The sequence below is a fragment of the Delphinapterus leucas genome, chromosome 1, assembly GCF_059928025.1.
Source record: "Delphinapterus leucas isolate spDelLeu-1000000601 "Yukka" chromosome 1, BTC_Dleu_Yukka2, whole genome shotgun sequence".
Classification (NCBI taxonomy): domain Eukaryota; kingdom Metazoa; phylum Chordata; class Mammalia; order Artiodactyla; family Monodontidae; genus Delphinapterus; species Delphinapterus leucas.
Window position 1 is genome coordinate 59,897,941 of NC_143129.1, and position 22,256 is coordinate 59,920,196.

The window sequence follows — 22,256 nt, forward strand, 5'->3', positions numbered from 1 at the left end:
GTTCCACAACAGTGAATTCCACCATTCTGTCTTCCAGTTCACTTATCCGTTCTTCTGCCTCAGTTATTCTGCTATTGATTTATTCTAGTGTATTTTTCATTTCAGTTATTGTATTGTTCATTTCTGTTTGTTTGTTCTTTAATTCTTCTAGGTTTTTGTTAAACATTTCTTACATCTTCTCGATCATTGTCTCCATTCTTTTTCCAAGGTCCTGGATCACCTTCACTATTATTTTTCTGACATCTTTTTCTGGAATAAACCTTATTATCCTGTCTCCTATGTCTCTTGTCTTACAAATTTTTCTTTCTTCTTGACTTTATTCCTTCATTTTGAGTAATTTTTGCAGATTTATCTTCCACTTTGGAAATTCTCTTTTTATTCTCCAAATCTAATACTTGTTCTTTTGTAGGTATTTGTCCTCAAATCAGATTGTCCCCTTGTTTCCCCTTTTCTACACTCTTATATTTTGTTTACTGTTACCTCTCTGAGTTCAGCTTCCTGTTTGGTTGTTTATCTTTTGGAAAATAGTCCTTTTTTTCTTTTGATCCAAGCACAACTTTAAAATATATCTTAGTTACCATTTACTTTTAGCAGGAGTTCACTTTATATAAGTGTTTTTTGTTCATTGTAGTAACTTAATATTTCTTACTTAATACATTTGCAGCTCTGGTATTCTTATTGGTGAACTTGTGTCATCTCAGGATCTCATTATGTGTCTTATCTCTTTATCTGTTAATGTGCCACAAGCATAATAGTAACCATTTGTGGAAGGGTTTTCATACCCTTTTAATTAACATGGTGTTGGTAGTATTATATATTTAGGATTATAAACTTTTTAAATAAGATTTATATGCCAGTATATTTCAGATTTGTTGTTGTTCTCTAAGTGTGTGTATATATATATATATATATATATATATGTATGTGTGTGTGTGTGTGTGTGTGTATATATATATGTGATTTAGTTATTTGGGTCTTCTAATGTATATGTCAAACTATACATATTAACTACACCTTAACCTAATAATCAGTGTTAATTTAAATACCTATTCTGTACAGCCAAGCAGTCTTCCTGTTATTCACAAGGTATAGATTGCAATATAGGGATGATGAAGCAGTAATTAGTTTTCTTTTGGTAATTGTTTTCTAACAATTGATGCATATTAAAGTAAAATTCTCAAAATTCTACTTTTTAGAATAGCCCTTATAATAGATTCTATCTTCATTTAATTTGGAGAGTTGAAAGAAGCTTCTCATTTTATTCTCATAAAATTGACCTATTTTCCCTTTAAAATAAGAATTCGAAATATGGTCTAAGAACTTCGGGATTTTGCTATTTGTAAGTATTTTAATGTGAACTTTTGAAATTAAATATTCAAGCATTTGGATATTCTGTGCAGAGAAATAGTATGATTTGTTCTGAGTTACAAGTGTCTTTTCTTGTTATCACCTTAGACAAAGAAACAGCCCTGGTATAACAGCACATTAGCATCAAGACGAAAACGACTCACTGCTCATTTTGAAGACTTAGAGCAATGTTACTTTTCTACAAGGATGTCTCGTATCTCAGGTACATTCAGGACTTCTTAAAATATCTCAGATTCATGTTTCATATCCAAATCTAGCTTCTTATGCTGGATTTATGGAAAGCAAAAGTGTCTGTTTTCAACATAGTCTAGCACAGTATTGTGGAGGTTCTTAGACATCTTGGAGAACATTGCTTTTCCATATCTATTTTTGTTCTCTTTCTTCATTTGGGAATTTTTTATCTGTATATAGTGAGCTGTATAAAGTTAAAAACAAATCAGCCATGAATATGTAGCTAGCAAAAATAAGTTCCATTCAGTTGCCTTCTATTCTTCAACATTTATTAAGTTCTAAGCACTATCCTCTGTGCTAAGAATAAAAAGATCAAAGTACTTGTTCTTGTCGTCAAGGAGTATTATGAATTTAGTGGGGGGAAGCAACAGGTAAATAATTCTACGTGTCAGGCTTCCCTGGTGGCGCGGTGGTTGCGAGTCTGCCTGCTAATGCAGGGGACATGGGTTTGTGCCCCGGTCCGGGAGGATCCCACATGCCGCGAAGTGGCTGGGCCCGTGAGCCATGGCCGCTGAGCCTGCGTGTCCGGAGCCTGTGCTCCGCAACGGGAGAGGCCTCAGCAGTGATAGGCCCGTGTACCGCAAAAAAAAAAATAATAATTCTATGTGATATTTTATGTTATATACATATGCAAAGGGCATTAAGGGAATAGAGAAGAATATCCACTAATATAACTGGGAGTGAAAAAGCCGTGCCATGTTGAAAATGGAGAAATGTGAGAAAATGATTCCTGTAGGGATTTCAGAGATGTTGTATTTAGTCAAGGCTAGTATTAATTAACTAAAAAAGGTAATTAGAAACATATTCAAAGTAGAGGAAATAACTTATGCAAAGATTTGTACACAATAGTATAGAATATTTTTATTGCTATAGAAAAGTAACCGAGTTCTGTTCCCTTTTTGTTAGTTCTCTGATCTTTAGCCTTTCTTGGTGTCTTTGCTCACCAGTGCGGTAGGGACATTTATACCGACCCAGCAGGGTTTTTTTTTTTTAAGGTTTATAGATGATGCATGTAAAATACAATGCTTGGTATAAGTTAGATTCTCAATTAGTTGATGTCATTTGTAATACACCTGCTCAAAATGAGGACCACCAAGGAAAAAAATGTCTGTTATTTTATTAATTGTTAAAAATTTTTCCTTGGTTTTCTCTTGAATAGGCATGTTTGTATTATAATCCACACATTATAGAGAGAGAATCTTTGGAGAAATTTGCCTCAGGACTGGAGGTGGCAGAAAAATGTATATAGGTTCACTAGCATTTTTCCTCTGAAGAGTAGAAGAAAGCCAAACTTTGTTTATAAGTGTGTTTGAAATTAATAGTCAACAGTTTTCATACAGATGCAAAGCTCTCATTGTATTGTCTTGAGAATTGAGCCCCTTATTAAACTTCTGTAATAGTCTATAAGCTACAGTAGGAAGCTGTTACATTGAAAGTAGTCTTAGACCTACATTCTACTGACTGGCAGAGGGTTCATGTTAACCCTTTCAGATGTTATTGGTATGATGTTGAAATACAACCACAGGCAAATGGCAGACATTAAAAAAAGAGAGAGAGCAAGATGGGAAAGAGAGATTGGAGTAGGCTATTGATTAATAATTTGTAAATAACTATAGCATAAGCATGCTGTGGGATAGTAAAGGTAATCACAAACCAATTTAATTTATTTTGGAGATATAGCTTTATAGGGAGGTAGACTAGCAAGTTAAAACCAGGAGGAAGATTAGATTTTTATTTTTGTAGACATGGCTGTATTGTACTTAACACATGTTGTCTTTAGTTTTTAGGAATCTCAAATTTAACTTAACAAATTTGCAGTGTCTACACTGATCATATTGCTGAATATGGAGTCCCTCCTAGTGTCCTTGGCTGTAAAGAGGAAATTTAAACTTCTTTGTAATGGGGTACCTAAGAGTTTGATTGTCCTTTTGTATATCTTCAAATGAGAACACACTCCCCATCCCCAACTTTTATTTTCATCTATGAAAATGAGACATGAAGACTAAGAAAAAATGCTTTGAACTCTTAATTGTAATTGAAAGAGAAGCTAAATTATAAAGATTAGAAGAGAGAAGAGACACTGAACACACTTTTGCAAACTAATCTGTAATTAGAATAGGAGGGGTGATATGCCATCAGATATGTATGGGTATTGATCATAAACCAACCAAGCAAACAAAATCCTACCTTTTTACAACCAGATAAGTGAAATCTAATCCCTATGATTTCAGATACTGAAATAACTGCTTTTAGTGTTATTTTTATAACTTCTGTTGAAAGTAGGTGTTAAATGAGTGGATATGATGGCTGGAAGTTCAACTACCCTAGAAAAGGATTGTGATCTTCTGCAGAATAGACATTCTTGAATGCTTGTGAATTTTATGTACTTAGGGATTGATGTCAAAATGTTGAAAGAATATATTAATATTAAAACAATTTTAAATGGTTAGCTATAAAGTAACTGTCTTTTCAGTATTTACTGCATTACGTAGCTCACAGTAATAGGGTTATATATAAAAAGAACCAGTTACATGGTTGGATGCATGTTGTATCCAAACCACTTTGCAGTGCAGTTGATACCCCCCCTTTTGCAATAACCTATGTTTTATTTATCATTTGTTGAATTTCCTGAGAATAATTTTTGTGGACCAAGTACTTTAGCTCAATAACATCTTGATATTTCATGCTAATTGGGTTTGTTCCTTTTGTGTTTTCTAGAATGGAAACACTACAAAATTGAGCCCTTTTAATGTAGGTTGTTAGATGACTATGTTAAGTTAGTGTTTAAATCTTTAAAATGTAAAATATTAGGGCCAGAAGCTTACTTAGTTTCCTCAACTAATTGTTTGTTTTTCTTTATAATAATTGTTAGATAAAGTACTTCATGTCAGCAATTCAAGATAACTGGAAATCTCCAGATAAAATAAATAAATTCTTTATTATATATCATATAGTAGAGTAATAGTAACTCTTTTGGCTTAATGATTCTTACAGCTTAATTTCTTTTTGCTTACTAGTATTTTCAAAGGACATTTAAGAAGGGAAATCACAAAAGTTTACCTTAAAAAAGTTCTGTGTGTGTATATGTATATGAGCTAAGAATAAGGAAGAAGGTATGAAAACACTGTGTTGTAACAGGCTTATTTCAAGTTTCAATATAGAAAGCTAACTAAAGTAATTGTGTTCTTTTCTTTCTTTGGAAGGGAAAACGCAAGTCCAAACTTTAAGCAGTTTTGAAAAACAATGTTTTTATTCATGCTTTTACTGTAGGCCTGTTTCTACATTGGAGAGTAAATTAGCTGTCTTCTCAGGTCCTTTATAACCTGATTTTGTGATTTAAATTCTACATCATTTAGTTATGAATAGTTTACTGAAATGGACTTTACTCAAAGTATTTGTAAAGAGTTCTATTGGATGGAATTATTGTTTTCCATATTCCACCAAAACATTTGAGTGAACCAATTTTTATTTGTTTGTTTTATTTTATTTTATTTATTTATTTTTATTTTTTATTTTTTTTTGCGGTACACCGGCCTCTCACTGTTGTGGCCTCTCCCGTTGCGGAGCACAGGCTCCGGACGCGCAGGCTCAGCGGCCATGGCTCACGGGCCTAGTCACTCCACGGCATGTGGGATCTTCCCGGACCGGGGCACGAACCCGTGTCCCCTGCATCGGCAGGCAGACTCTCAACCACTGCGCCACCAGGGAAGCCCGAGTGAACCTATTTTAAGTTTGATTTTGAAAATTAATAATTCATACACTGCAGTTTTTTACTCTCGTCCCATAATTGGATTTGAAACACTTCAAAGTATTATGTGAACAAATATTTCACTTTCTTTTTACTTAAAAATCAATTTTTAATCTAAATTATGTTATTATTGTGTTTTGACTATAAGTAAACATGAACATGAAGATGTATCCCTGTAAATATGTTCCTTTAACAAATACCCTGTCCAGTATATGTACTTGTCTCTCCACCCTCACCTTCTTCATTGATAAGGGATTTTGTTTTAATAAATGATTTAACGTCTCTTGATCAGAGGTACTTTTTTTTGTTTTTGCAAGAAATTATTGCTTAAAAAAGAAAAAGAATTCACAGTATGTTCTTACTGGTGTTGAAAGAGACTGTGTCTTTCAAGAACCACTGAGAAATTTTTCTTAAAAGTTGAAAGATCAGCTCAATAATTTGTGTATGTTAGTCCTTTCTAAGTACTCTTGAAGAGTTGTTGTTTGTGTTTAGTATATAGTTTTTAGTCTGTGGATATTGCTCTTTGACTTATGTTTCAGTTCATTTATTTTATTTTGTTTTCTTCATACAGATGACAGTCGAACTGCAAGCCAGTTGGATGAATTTCAGGAATGCTTGTCCAAGTTTACTCGATATAATTCAGTACGACCTTTGGCTACATTATCATATGCTAGTGATCTCTATAATGGTTCCAGCATAGTTTCTAGGTAAGTATGGGGCAGCATACTATTTTCTTACTATTTTCTTTTGCAGGAGTGTCTAGAATTTAATTGAATTTGAGAAGCAGTTATATTATGGTTAAGAGCCTCTGTTCTGAAATCCAGCTTGTCTGCCAATTTTTAGCTCTGCGGTCTTAGGCAAGTTTCTGAATCTCTTTAGTCCTCAATTTATCTCTAAAATGTAATGATTGTTAGTATCCGCCTCATAGGGCTGCAGTTTGTTTTCTTGTAATTCTTTTGTGTGGTTTTAATGACAAGGTGTGCTCTCCTAATAAATGCTCTCTCCTCTTCAGTTTTTTAGAAGAGTTTGTAAAGAATTGGTGTTAGTTCTTCCTTACATATTTTGTATAATTCCCCAGTGAAGCCATCTTGGTTTTGAGTTTTCTTTGAGGGAAGATTTTTAAAAACAAATCCAACTTTTAGGAGAGATGTAAGGCTAATCAGGTTATCCGTTTCTTCTTGATTGAGCATTATTTTTAGTTTGTGCCTTTCAAGGAATTTGTCCATTTCATCTAGGTTGTTGAATTTACTGGCATACAAGTGTTTATAGTATTCCTTTATTATCCTTTTGATGTCTTTAGATTCTGTAATGATTTTTCCTTTCTCATCCTTGATTTCAGAAATTTGTTTCCCTTTTTTTTTATACTTAATAGTCTGGCTTAGAAGTTTTCAATTTTATTTATCTTCTCAAAGAACCAGCTCCTGGTTTATTGATACTGTCTATTTTTCTGTTCTCTGTTTCATTGATTTCTACTCTTAACTTTATTATTTCCCATTTTCTGCTTTCTTTAGGAGTAATTTGCTCTTATCTTTCTAGTTTCTTAAGGGAGAAACTGAAGTGATTGAGTTGAAACCTTTCTTCTTTTCTAATATAGATAATTTGTGTTATAAATTTCCCTCCAAGTGTTGCATTAACTGCATCTCACAAATTTTGATATGATTGATATCTTGTCTTTTTTCCAATTATTTTTTATTCTGGTAAAATACACATGACATAAAATTTACCATCTTAATAACTGTTCAGTGGTATTAAATGCATTCATAATACTGTGCAACTGTCATCACCATCCATCTCTTTAATACTTGACATCTTGTAAAACTGAAACTCAGTACCCATTAAACAATAACTCCTTGTTCCCTCTTGCCCCTAGTCCTGGCAACCACCATTCTACTTTCTTTGTCTATGATTCTGCCTATTGCAAGTATCTCATATAAGTGGAATGGTGCAATATTTGTCTTTTTGTGACTGGCTTATTTCACTAGTGTGGTGTCATCAGTGTACATCCATGCTATAGCATATGTCAGGATTTCCTTCCTTTTTAAGGCTGAATAACTTTCCATTGCATGTATATAACATTTTGGTCATCTGTCTGTCTGTCAATGGATACTTATGTTGCTTCCATGTTTTAGCTACTGTGAATAATGCTGCTGTGAACATGGGTAAGACTATCTCTTTGAGACCTTGCTTGCGATTCTTTTGGGTATATACCCAGAAATGGAATTGCTGGATCAAATGGTCATTCTATTTTTAATTTTTTGAGGAACTGCTGTACTATTTTCCACCAGGGCTATACCATTTTGCATTTCTACCAGCAGAGCCTAAGGGTTCCAATTTCTCCACATCTTTGCCAGTATTTATTTTGTTTTTTTGATAGTAGCCATTCTACTGGGTATGAGGTTAGGTTTGATTGCCTAGATTTGATTTGAATTTCTCTAATGATTACTGATGTTAAATGTCTTTTCACATGCTTATTGGTCATTTGTATATCTTCTTTGGGAAAATGTCTTTTCAAGTCCTTTGTCCATTTTTAAATTGAGTTTTTTATTGTTGGTTTCAGGAGCTTTCTATATATCCTGAATATTAATCCTTTATCAGATTTATAAATATTTTCTCTCATTCTGTGGGTTGCCTTTTTACTCTTGATATTGTCTGTTGTCAATGCATACAGTTTAAAAATTTTTATGAAGTCTTATTTGTCTATTTTTTCTTTTGTTGCTTGTGCCTGTGGTGTCATATCCAGGAAATCATTGCCAAATCCCAGCTTGTGAAAAGAGTTTTATGGTTTTAGATTTAGGTTTTTGATCCATTTTGAATTAATTTTTGTATATAGTTTTAGGTAAGGATCTAAATTCATTCTTTTACGTGTGAATATCTAGTTTTCTCAGAACCATTTTTTGAAAAAACTGTCCTTTCTCCAGTGAATGGTCTTGGCACTCTTGTCAAAAATCCTTTGACCACATATGCAAGGGTTTATTTCTGTGTTCTCTCTTCTATTCCATTGGTGTATATGTCTGTTTTTATCTATGTTTTTTGATTACTGTAGCTTTGTAGTAAGTTTTGAAATCAGGAAGTATGAGTCCTCTAGCTACTTCAGGTCCTTTGGAAATCCGTGTGAATTTTAGGATGGGCTTTTCTATTTCTGAAAAAAAAAGTCATTGGGATTTTGATAGGAATTGCATTAAATCTGTAGATCACTTTGGGTAGTATTTGACATCTTAACAATATTCAGCCTTCCAGTCCATGAACATGGGGTATGTTTTTATTTATATTTTAGTTTCTTTCAGCACTGTTTAGTACTTCTCATTGTACAAGTCACCTCCTTTGTTAATTCCTGAATATTTTTTTGATGCTCGTGTAAATGAAATTGTTTCTGTAATTTTCTTTTTAGGTTTTTCATTGTTATTATATCAAGGATATGATATTTTTCATTTTCACTCATTTCAAAAATCTTTTAAATTTCAAATTTCATTTTATTTTGACTCATGGATTACTGAGACATTAGTTTTCAAATATTGGGGTTTTCTAGTTATCTTTTTGTTATTAATTTGTATTATTTTTATCTTCATCATCTTGACCATTCTTTAAAAATTTTTAATAAATTTTCTAATATACATAAAGATGGAAAGAATATAATCCTTTATACAATCATCTCCCAGACTCATCAGTGATCCAAATTTTGCTATACTTGCTTTGTTTATACTCTTCATTCCTAATTTCTTTGCTTAAGTATTTTGAAGCAAATCCCAGGTATTACGTCATTTCAACTGTAGATTCTTAAGAATCTCTGTGTCTTAAAATATGGGTATTGTATAACCACGGGGCTTTATCACCTCTAACACAATTAGCAGTAGTCCCTTGGAATCATCAAATTGCTAGTCCATGTTCAAATTTTCTAGATAGAATGAAGAAGCCTTAAAAAAAATGTTTTTGATGTGGATCAGGAATTTGACAATTTTTAGCTTTTTAAAAATTACTGAAACTACATGTGCTTTTCCATTTTCATGACTGAGATTTTTATTTATGTATATGAATATTGATCTTGAAATTCAGGCCATTAGCTAAAGAGACTATTGCATTAAATCTTTTATTGTATTCAAGCTTGTTGTTTAACTTGGTAACAAGACAAAAATCATACATTTATTTATTTTTCTATATGTTGGCAGTGTAAGTTTTCCGAATCAGGCACTGGAGTGATTAAAGTTTTAAAATGCAGTAAATTGTGGGTTTTGTTTAACTAATTAATTAAATTAGTAATTAACCTATTTAACAAAAATTCATTGACTACCTAGTGTGGGAGAGGCTAGGAGTGTAATCATGAACAGGCCAGCTTTGATGCTTGGATTCAGGAGAGCTCTCAATTTTATTTCAGTGCCTTTATAGAAGAAATAATACTGATCTGGTATGTACACACATAATTATATGGCTCTACCCAACTGAAATGTAATGCAGATTAGAACTCTGTTGTAATAATAATTAATGTCCCTGACCATTGTGAATTCATCCTATATTGTATTTTCTTCTCCATTTAAAAATGAACAAAAAACCAAAAACAAAATAAAAATTTCTTTCTTAACTTGATATTACAAAAGCAGCATTTCTAGTTAGAAAATGTAGGATTGGTTATACATCTCTAGGTATTCAAAAAAGAGTAAGAGCTATTCTTCATTCCTGAAAGCCATTTTAGCTTGATATAATGTAATTTTGTTTTTTAAAAAATAAGTAAACCTTGATCATATAAAGACATTTATATCAGAGTGCTATGTTTTCTAAGGCAGACATTTACTGTTATAGGAAGACAAGATTTCAGTTTAGAAAAATACTTACTGAAGGTGAGATTAGTTATATCAAAATATGTCAAGCAAAATAAAAAATTTAAAGGTACCTTTAGTTGTTTCATCTTCATGTTGACATCCATTATTTTCTCCTATTTACATTGAATTAACATTTCTGAAGGAAAAATTTCCAATTCAGGAAGTTTATCAGGCAGAACGCTTGAAGAACTATAGTAGGCAGCAGCAAAGGAACATAGTATCCATAGTATTGAAGGGACTTTGAAACTTTCAGTCCTGGTGATTTTTTGCTTTTTCTAGTTTCTCACATTCAGACACATCATTGATAATAAATTCATTTTAAAGACTTCTAATTCCTTGCAAATTAGGACATTTAATGAAGAATTTCTTTTGGAAAGAGGGGTGAAGACTTGTTAGAGATGATAAATAATGTTGAATTTGGTGCATTATTTCATTACATTGTAAAAGAAATTATTCTTACTGTAAAATGGCATGACATGTATTTAATGTTGGTCATTTATTGCAGTGAGAATCTCACTGAGAGAAAAAGCTGAACCGGAAACTCATTTTAAAATTTGTCTTCCTTTGCTTATGGATCACTTTGGGTTATTTAACACCATACTCATGAGTCCACAAGGTGGCAGCATTTGTTTACTTTGACAATGTCTCAACTAATAGACAATAGACAAGGTATGGAAATCAGTGGCTTATAGTGAAGTTCATTCTCATAAATACTAGATGGTCCTAGGTTAACGTCACCAAGTAATAGAAAGGATAGAGAACTTTTCTTACACATAGCAATAATGGAACATTTTGCATTTTTTTCTAGAATTAGATATTCATGACCACCAGAGAGGAATGAAACTGCATTGTTTAAACTTACTGAATACTTAGTAGCAATGGCTGCTGAATTCTTGGTTTGAACGTTGCATACCTAGATTGTTTTGGTTAACATTGTTATACACTCCCTCTGTAGTTTACAGATTATGTTAACAGTTTTGCTTATATTTTCTCAAACTCTTGAAATAGACTTACATCAGGCATTAGTAAATTCATAAGAAGAAAATGATTATATATTGTGGCATTTTTTTGCTGCTGGTAATGTAGTGTTTGATTACTTTTCTTCAGACACCATTGTAAGTATTTTACATGACCTTGTAAGTATTTCACTAACTCATTTAATCTTTACTGTGGAGTAAGGCATTGCTATTAATCTCATTCTACAGATGAGGAATTGAGGTAGGGACAAATTTTCTAACTTGTCCAAGATCAACACAGTGCTAGTAAATGACAGAACTAAGATTTGAACTAAGGCATTCTGGGCCCTGTGTTCTGCTGTTCTTTTGTCCCTTCTGGATCTGTTGAAACCTTGGGAAAAGTTTCTGAAAGCACTTTACTTTTGAGACAAAAAAAAGAAGTAATTCTTTTGAGTTTCTGATACTTTGTATCCCTATTACTGTCTTGTCTAACTTGGCCTCGATAATGAAAATTTTTTATTTTTAATTTAATGTAGATATGACGTTCCAGTGTCACTTTTGCCATAGTTTGAAAGTATTCAAGTTAAATATTTATTTTTTTTGCAGTAGCCAGTTATAAGGATTGTTTTTTTACTAAACTTAGTTTATAATGACAGTCAGTGCTGATCCAGCTTTAGGGTACCTTTTAATATATGCTTTATTGTAGAATGCTGTGAGTTTTAAATTTGTACTTAAAAATAGGTTGTCTCCAGGTAATTAATTACTTGGTAAGGATGTATGATTTTTAGGATGACTTATGCACTTCTCTTTTTGTCAGAAGATATTTCTGTTACTGTCTAAAGAGTTATCGGGCCATCTGGGGTTGATGAGAAATGGGAGGAGTGGGAGTGCAGAGGAAAGGATTTTTTTTCTTCAGAATTTGGCCCAGGACCAGTTTTTTAAAGCAGTAATTTAAAAAATTGTGTTCTAGGCTTGAAGCTTCATCAGGGAGGGCGTCTTATCTGCCTTACTTCCCGCTGCATCTCCATGCCTGGCACATGGTAGGTGCCCATTAGTAAATAGTTGTTGAATGAATGCATGAATGAATGGAAAACTTGCTGCATGCTCTGGGAGGACCCAGAGCAGGCGGGGCTCTAGCAGTTGTCTACCTTAACCTGATTTTACATATTTGCTTTCTGATAAGTATTCCTTTGAAGAAAGTATCCCTAGGCTAAAAAAGAAGTCTGTAAATCACCAATGACACATGACAGAAAAATAAGTTAATGTTAACAATTTAAAATAGAAGCGTCCAAGATTGTCAGCATGTGTTAATGAGTTTCCTACTTCTGTGACAATTCAAGATACAGGCTAAAGATGAAATACGCACAGTCTAAGTTTAAGCGTTAGAAATTGCTACATCCTCTCCCTTCCCCATAGCCTCTTTCCTATCTTTTTCCTCTTCTCATCTCAATTCCTCTTATTTTTCCTGTTTATTTTCCTTTGCCCTTGCTTATGCTGAGGCTTGTCAGTAGTACATAGTGAAACCATAAACTCAAATCATTTTACGCTTATTACCACAAAGAAAGTGTTAGTTAGGCTAGCATTTGAGATTTTAGTAGACTAGTAAGTTTGTCACTAATCAGAACATAAAACAGATGCCTACAACAAAGGCTTAGAATTAGAATGCTGCCTTTTATTCATGATAAAATTATTTACCTGGAGAAGAGTAGAGTTTGTTAACCTATGACTCTCTTCAAATAATCAAAGTAAAAGAGGAAGTAGAATGGTTCTGTTTGGTACCAAGAGATAAAAGTAGGACTAACGGCTGGAAGCCACATTTTAAGGTTAATATAAGGAAGATCTTTGTAGTCAGCAGTGTGTAGAAGTGGAATAGGCTTCATCGGGAGGTCGTTGCCGTATGCTCTTCTTAGTTTTAAAACTAAGCTCTAGTTTTTCTTTTCTTTTTTTTTAATCGAGAAAAATTTTCTGCAATCCTGAGATCAGTTATATGTATATGTTCACCTGTATTTTTCTAGGATATTGTTTTTGTTTTAATTTTTTAAAATTGTACCTATTCATAACAAATACTTTACGTGCTGAGAGTACAAATAAGAGTGATACACAGAATAGTGGAGAGACAAACCTATAAGCCAATATATAGAATGAAGTGTTGTAAGTGCTATGAAATCATCTAGTGGGCACAACATGGAGAATGGATTTGAAAGAAGCAAGAATAGGAAGTAGGGAGATCCAATATATAGGTGATTGTTGAAACTGGCCAGGCATAGCATCAGTACATGATGATGGCTTGTGACCTGTACTAGGGTAAGGTCAGTGGGGCTTAGGTGAAGGAGTATTTAAAAAATATTTGGGGACTTGGGACTTCCCTGGTGGTCCATTGGTTAAGAATCCGTCCTTCGAACGCAGGAGATGCGAGTTCATCCCTGATCAGGGAGCTAAGATCGCACATGCCCCGGGACAACTAAGCCCATGCACCACAACTACTGAGCCTGCGTACCACAACTAGAGAGCCCAAATGCCACAATTAGAAAGCCCACGCACCACAACTACTGAGCCCACATGCCACTAGAGAGAAGCCCATGCGCCACAGCAAAGAGCCTGCGTACTGCAATGAAAGATCCCACGTGCTGCAGCTAAGACCTGATGCAGCCATAAATAAATAAATATTTTAAAAAATATTTGGAGACTAAGGTAGACAAAACTTGATGATTGATGGGTGTTGTCCTTGAAGGAGAGGAAGATAGCTTCCAGGCTTTAAGCTTGAGGAGCTCGGCTGAAAAATATTGGTGTTATTTACAGAGATAGGGATACTGGAAGAAGAGTAGGTTTAAAGGTAAGGAGGCACATGGGAGATTATGCATAGGCTCTTTGGTTGTACAGAGAAGAGGTCTATGAACATGGGAATTTGTACAGTTGATAATTGACATCATGGATGTAGACTCATAGAGCTCCAACATTTAAAGATCAGGTAGACGAGGAGGAACCCATAAAGCAGATCAAGAAGGTTCCCAGATGAAAATGAAAAGTAGGAGACTTTATTGCCATGAAAACCAATGAGGAAACATGAGATAATTTGTAGAATTAGATCATGTGCAGGATTGAATCCAAAGCAAAGTAAGACTTTTTGCTTTCATTAGAAGGGAGGACACTTCCTCCTCCATAATAGGAGGGAAGGAGAAGAGAATGGGTTCAAAGGCAGGCATATTTGTATATTTAGTGACAAGGAGATAAAGGAGTTCTTCTCTTAAGAGTTTATGCTTTTTCCATATGTCATCTCAGAGTGACAGGTAGAAAGGGTGGTTAGTGTTCATGTTTGACTGTGAAAGAAAAAGATGTTAGATGACGAAAATGATTAAACTTATGAACCGTGGAATTTAAACTGCATACTGAAGGAAATAAAGATAGGAGAGGTCTGAGAAAGAGGCAAAAGTGGTGGAATCACCTTTGTAGAGGACAAGAATGAAGGGTTGTGAGAATAGAGAGCAAGTGGCGGGGGCGGGGGTGCTATGGAGACTGTGGTCAGAGAGGTATTTGCACCTTTGGCAGGGAATTCTTTTTCATCTTTGTACTTGTAACACTGGGTAGTTTACCTGATATCTAATGGACTCTCCTGTTTGTTGACTCAGTTGTAGAATAAACTAAAATGCAAGGTAAAAAATAAATAATAAATGCTTGTGGGGATCTGATAAAATGCTGAGGGAGTTGACTAAAGAGGGAGTTCACTTTAGGCTATGACTTTCAGGTTCCTGGAAGTATTTGAAGTGGTTCTTTTAAGTTTTTTCTTCTGAATTTCTATAGATTATTATTTCTCTACTTGATTTTTAAGATAGGAAGTGCCATTAATATACTTTTTGCTGTTACTTCATTGTGTTCAAAATCCTGTCTTTCATAATGTCTTGCTAAAGTTTGTGGTAGAAGTAGTAATTGTTGTTAAAGGCTGGCTATCATTGTACTTGCTTAAGTTTAGGGGGAAGATAAAGCTTGGTTTGCAGCTTCTCTGGATAAAATATGTGGAGGAGAAATAAGGGAATGTAATTATTCACACGTGTTGAATGATAGAGACTACCTCTATAGGGGAAGACCTTTGTAAATCTTTATAGTAAAATTACTAATTTGGAATGGGGACAAAGAAGACCAATTTGAATGAGTGAAATCTCATGTAGTTTAAAAAAATAATTTTATTTATTTCAGCTATCTAGCCTAATTAGCAGTAGTTTCAATTCATCCTTTTAAAATGAGATGAAATGAGAACTTATTTGAAATTTTTTAGCATTTTGTGTGGCACACTGTAACTACTAAGTAAATGTTAGACAATATTCTTACTGTTTCAGATTTACCAACATGCCTAAGGACGATGGTTCTCAAACTTTGGTAGGCCTCAGATATAGCTGGAGGGCTTGTTAAAACAGGTTGCTGAGCCCACTCCCAGAGTTTCTGATGCAGTAGTCTGTGCTGGGGCCAAGAATTTCTAACATTCTCAGGAGATACTGATGCTGCTGGTCTGAGACAGCACTTTGGGGACACTGTCTTAGGTTAAGAGCTTTACAAAGAAGATATTTACTTCCAGTAGAAGAAATTTACTTCTAATAGGAAATATTTATCATTTTAATTCTTTAGGAGAAGACCATCATTATTTATTTTTTATAGTTTATGAATCAAAGAAAATAAGGTTAAAAAAAAACCATTTAGTCTATAGTTTCCTAACCAATAAGTTGTCATAGTGTGCTGTGAATGGGTTGCATTTGTACCAAGATATTTATTCCTTCTGTTCTTGGAACAGTTGAGTGAGGGCTGGGTTAGAGAACCAGCTTATAATCAACTGTCCTAAGGACAGAGGGGATTAATCACATGTTTAACTTAATTTGTTTTACCTGCTGCACAGTGATAGGGAGACTCTAGCTTAGAGAACCAAGAACAAATAAAGTATCCTATTTTCTCTCCAAGTTGTTGTAGTAATTTTTGGTGAACAAAGTTTATAGTGAAAATTGGGATTGAGGTCTTTAACATATAAAATATTGATATTTCATGTTAATAATTAACCTGCAAAGCTGAGTTCTTAAAAGGAAGCCTACTCTTACTCTTGCTGGAGGACCATCTCACTTTGATATAGAAGTGAGTCACTGGGCTGCCAGTAAGTAGGGTACACATTTTGGGGGGTTGAGAGGGAAGTTTTGAACCTTTTAAAATTTGAAAAAAATATGTTCTTAAATGTAATCTCTTTATTCACTCTTTCTTGCACTTTTGACTTAATCAGGAGGTTATGTAGGGGAGGAAAAATCCTTTTCCATCTACTTTTCTGAGATTTTGGCTGGGATCCCTATAACAAAAGAAAAGCAGAAGTTTATTAATATTTATATTTCATATATACATGGGAGAAACGCAGGGAAGTGAGCAACTCAGAGAGGTGGCTTAGAACTCTGGCTTACATTGCATCTTCAACAAACAACAATAATCCGTAGAATAAAGACAGGACAGAGGAAAGCAGTTTTAGGCTTCGAAGGACAGCAAGCTGTGGGAAGGTAAATATACAGAGGGAACTAGTTTGTTTGCAGATTCCTCTAGTGCCATCTGTGGGCTTTTAAGAGTCTAGTGTCCAGTAAAGAGCATTTATACCCTGCTTTTAGGCAGAAAGAGGGGAAGGATGGAGAGAGCTTTTTCTTCATTTGCTGCCTTTTAGTTGCCTTCAGCTCAAAATAATTTTTATGTCAAAGAGGCATATTTGGGGGTGACATTCTGGTTTCCTTCAAATAAAATCAAAGTCTCTGTCCATCTTGTCACTAGTGTGAGTTTAGTAGGACTGCAGTTTACTGCAACTTAGAAATAACTGTGATATCAGTATACAGAAAACAATCTGGTGAAGTGTTTTATAATATAAATATTTGACAAAGGCAACTTCAATGTACCATTATTTGCCTTAGATGTGGTAATTTGCCTATATACTGCTAACATCAGACATTTAAAACTTAGGTAAGAATGGCTGTTACTCTAGGAGCAGTTGTACACGTGTACTATTTTGATTTTTTTCCCCTTTATCTGAGTTAAATCTAGTGTTCATAATAGTTTGATATTATGCTCACACTTCACCTATACAGAATTTAACCTGTGGCAGTCTCATATGGCTGAAACGTAGTCAGTAACCAAGGCTGAAATGAAAAATAAAAAGGCTTTAGAGCAAAGTAAATGCTATTAAATTAATGACTAAAGCTCATACATTCACAAATGGCCAGCTTCTTGGGTTACTTCATGTCTATTGACTTTTTTATATACAACCCCTGTAATCTTAGTTGTCTGGTTTGTATCTCTTCAAATTATAAAGGGAAGGGAAATTTCAATAGATAGGTTCAATGACAGCAGCAAGAAGTGATAGCTCCTAGCTTGACAAAGGGAAGAAATGATGAAACTGCAAATAGGAGCTAAAAAATAAAGCAGTTTGTTTCCATTTAATATGAGGTCAAGTGGTTTGCCGTATCTAAATAGACTCTGCAATCACTGAGATGTAATAGAGTGAGTGTGGTAACTAATGTCAGTAGGGCTGTTCACCTTACTATGCTCAGTGTGTTCATATAAAGATAGTAAGGAATATATTACATTTGACAGATAACACTCATAGGGAATCAAAAGTTGGTTCTGAAATGTATTTAACTAATATTTACTGGGCACATACTCTGTCTTAGAGCAATAGACACATATGTCTATAGACAATGTCCAGAAAATACTATTCTATTATCCTTTAAAAGTAATTTTAAATGTAAATACTGCCATTGGTATAAATGTATTATGAAAAAATTCATATTTCTTTGTAATTACTTTAAAATTTTTGGTATTTGTAAGTTTCAAGCTTTGCACTGGTTTTATTTATATAAAAGAAGACATTATGAATAAGAAAAATACTGACTTTTATACCTAGTACAGGAATCAGCAAACTATGGCCCATGGGACTCGAATTTGGTCCCTCACCTATTTTTGAATGGCCCATGAACTAAGCATGGTTTTTATATTTTTAATTGGTTGAAAAAATCAAAAGAAAAATAATAACATAATGATGTACAGTAACATGACTTATAATAATGACATGAAATTTAAATTTCAGCGTCCATAAGTAAAGTTTTGTTGGAACATAATCATGCTCATTCCTTTACATATTGCCTATGGCCGATTTTGAACTGCAACAGCAGAGTTGAGTCATTTCGGTAGAGACCTGCGCAGCTTCTCTGACCCTTTTACAGAACAGGTTAGCTGACTCCTGACCTCGTAGATTTGCTGAGGCCCTAAGGACATACTACTGCATTTGATTAAAGTTCTGTCATATTTGCGGGGGCCTTAGTGTGTCTATGGAAAAAAAAGGGGTTTGTATCGGATTTTCTGATCTCTTAGTGATGACTAGCTATTTTATATGCTTCATATTACTTAGCACAAATGATCTATCACTCAGCCTGTCGATTGGTTGAGTGATAACTACAGATTTTTTTTTTTTTTTTTTTTTTAATTGCGGTACGCGGGCCTCTCACTGTTGTGGCCTCTCCCGTTGCGGAGCACAGGCTCTGGACGCACAGGCTCAGTGCCCATGGCTCACAGGCCTAGTTGCTCCGCAGCATGTAGCATCCTCCCAGACCAGGGCACGAACCCGTGTCCCCTGCATCGGCAGGCGGACTCTCAACCACTGCGCCACCAGGGAAGCCCAACTACAGATTTTTAGTGCTCTTTTAATAACAAATCCTGGTTTGTTCAGCGGAAAGTTTCCTATGTGTCTTTTAAAAATTATTTATCAAGTGGAGCTGAAAAATGCCTTGAAATAAGACAAAAGCTTGCACTATTATGATTAACTATATCATACTAATCTTGAAACACGGATGCTTTTCTACCACTAATGGTTTTTGTGTTTACATGCTTTCTCTTACCTTTTCCTCTCCCACATTAATAGGTAATTTTTGTTGATAGCATCTAAAATTATAAAACACTGTTCTTTGATCCATCCTTGAGAGGGCTTAATTTGTTGTTCTGTTATTTACATAACTTAAGTTTAATAAATGTAGAATCACAAATTGGGTAGTTTTAAAAATCACCCTTGCTGAGGTACAATTTACATACAATAAAGTGTTAAGTTTTAATTTTGGCAATTGTATAAACCACAATCAAAATACAGAACATTTCCAAAAATTTTATTTCCTGCCACTTTGCCTTTAATTCTCCAGACTCCTGTCCCAGGCCACTGGTTATCTGCTTTCTGTCATCATAGAATAGTTTAGTCATTCTGGAGTTTCTTATAAATGGAACCATACAGAATGTACTCTTGTGTGTCTAACTTTTTTAGCTCAGCGTGTTTTGAGATTCATCCATGTTTTCTGCATCAGTAGTTAGTTAATTATTTAGCAATATTCCATTTAATGAATATTCCACAATTTGTTTATCCTTCATGTGTTGATGGACATTTGAGTTATTTCTAATTTTTGACTATTATGAATAAAGCTGCTATGAATATTCACATACAAGTCATTTGGATATTCACATTCATATTTATTTCTCTTGGGATTGAAATTGCTGGGCTGTATGATTAGTTTGTGCTTAACATTTTAAGAAACTGCCAAACTGTTTTCCAAAATGATTGAGTTATTTTAACATTCCAGTCAGCAATGTAAGAGAGTTCCATTTGTCCCAAATCCTCAGTAACTCCTGGCATTGTCAGTCTTTTTATTTGTGGGTATATAGTGATATTTCCTTGTTATTTTACTATATGTTTCCCATACGACTAATGCTTTTTAATGTGCATATTGGCCGTTTGTATATCTTTTATGAAACATCTATTCAAATCTTTTGCCTATTATTTAAAAACCAGGCCCTTAATAGCATTGAATAGTCAGAATTTTTTATGTATTCTAGATATCAGAAATATGTATTGATAGTATTTTCTCTGAGTCTGTGACTTGCCTTTTTATTAATGGTGTCTTTCAAATAATGTAAGTATTTAATTTTTATGAATTCCAGGTCATCAGTTTTTTAAAATGATTTAAGCTCTTTCCTTCAGAAATGTTCACCTGCCCCAAATTGTGAAGATTTTTCTCCTTTTTTCTTCTATAATTTTAATAGTTTTAGCTTTCACATTTAAGTCCATAATCCATTTCAAGTTATTTTTTTTTAATTAATTAATCTATTTATTTATTTTTGGCTCGTTGGGTCTTTGTTGCCATGCACGGGCTTTCTCTAGTTGCAGCAGCGGGGGCTACTCTTCGTTGCGGTGCGTGGGCTTCTCATTGCAGTGGCTTCTCTTGTTGCGGGGCACGGGCTCTAGGCACACGGGCTTCAGTAGTTGTGGCTCGTGGGCTCTAGAGCGCAGGCTCAGTAGTTGTGATGCACGGGCTTAGTTGCTCCAGGGCATGTGGGATCTTCCTGGACCAGGGCTCGAACCCATGTTCCCTGCATTGGCAGGCAGATTCTTAACTACTGCACCACCAGGGAAGTCCACAAGTTAATTTTTATTAGATTGTGAAGTAGGGGTTGGAGTTCAGTTTTTCCCCCAATATGGATATCCACTTGTTCCAAGCATTATTTGTTTAAAAGATGAATTTCCCATTGGCTTCTATGTTTAAAATCAATTGAGCAGATATGTATGACTGTACTTCTTGACTCTGTTCTATTGTATTGACCTATATGTCTGCTCTTAGACTGGTACCACACTCTGTTGATGATTGTAGTTTTATAATAAGCCTTTAAATCAGGTAATGCAAATCCTACAACTTTGATACTCTTTTTCATAGTTGTGTTTGCTCTTCTAAATTCTTTGCATTTCTGTAAATATTTTAGAACAAGAGCTCTCTCCCTCTCTATTTTTTCTGTTGTGATGGTTTGAAAGGATTAATCGAGTAAGAGTCAAATTTTCTCTTTTACGTTTTTCTTCAGTGGTTTTGTCTACTTGTTTCTATAAGAAATATGAGATGAGTTTCTGATTTTATTAAAGTCTGTCTGGCTAACTGATATTTTGGGGACACACTTTTATATATTCATTATGAAATTTTTTCTAGATTGTACATTTTCACTTCAGATTAGCCCTCTGTAGCATTGAATAGTTTCTTTTTATCATAGTTATATTGTTTTGTGATGAAGCATCACAGCAGTGACATTAATGATTTAATATTGTAACCTCATTGGTTGCTTGTAAATGCTACCCAAGGATACAGAACTGAAAAGTTAGATGTATCTTCTACTTCAACTTCAAAAGTAAAGAATTGGAACTTTTACTTGCATATCGTTCCCTCCACTTTACTAAATATAGACACATTGCAAAAAGGACAAAATGTCATAGTAGCTTTGGGGACAAAAGATATTTTGTTTTTTAACTATTTTTTTCTCTAGTAGATGTTTTTATAAAATCTTTCTGTTAATCTTTGCTTCATAAGTTATTTTCAATTTTCCAAAGTTCTCTAATAAACACCATCTATCATAGGATATTGTTATACTGTGCACAGAAAGGTGTTTTAGGACAGATGAAGAGTCTACAACTAAGTTAATTTAAGTGAGTATAAATTATAACTTGCTGTAGACTTAGATGAGAAAAATTTGATAATCAGTATATTGATCTTAAAGCGCCTCAAGTTGCATCTTTAAATTTTTTCTTTTTTTTTTTTTGCGGTACGCGGGCCTCTCACTGTTGTGGCCTCTCCCGTTGCGGAGCACAGGCTCTGGATGCGCAGGCTCAGCGGCCATGGCTCACGGGCCCAGCCGCTCCGCGGCATGTGGGATCTTCCCAGACCGGGGCACGAACCCGTGTCCCCTGCATCGGCAGGCGGACTCTCAACCACTGCGCCACCAGGGAAGCCTGCATCTTTAATTTTAAATGCTTCAGTAGAAAGACATTTTATCACAGTGTAAACACTTGGCATTCACAAAAGTGTTCCAGAATATATGTCAGATAGTGTACATATTTGTTTTAGCTATTCAGTGATAGCCAGAGGGGACAGAAAAATTAAAAATTTAAAAATAGTTGTTTTAAAGCAAGATCTTGTGGCTTTATGGGATTTAATGGGATTTAATGGGATTAAAACTAAAACCAGCAGCCAATGAAAATAATCATACAAATATATATGTAGACTTTAAATGTGGCTTCACTTTAGTGCCTACAGAATAAATTCAAGTGTATCCATTCATTCA

General features: G+C 34.3%; 1 protein-coding gene across 9 annotated transcripts in view; it reads left to right on the forward strand.

Annotated features, from left to right (window-relative positions):
- COP1 (COP1 E3 ubiquitin ligase) overlaps nucleotides 1-22,256 on the forward strand; it is a 276,120-nt gene that overhangs the window by 124,213 nt on the left and 129,651 nt on the right. For all 9 annotated transcript variants that reach the window (XM_089910807.1, XM_089910796.1, XM_089910781.1 and 6 more), the window contains 2 exons: nucleotides 1,456-1,570; nucleotides 5,919-6,054. In XM_089910807.1, coding sequence (XP_089766933.1) covers nucleotides 1,456-1,570; nucleotides 5,919-6,054 — 251 coding nt within the window. The remainder of the gene's footprint in view (nucleotides 1-1,455; nucleotides 1,571-5,918; nucleotides 6,055-22,256) is intronic.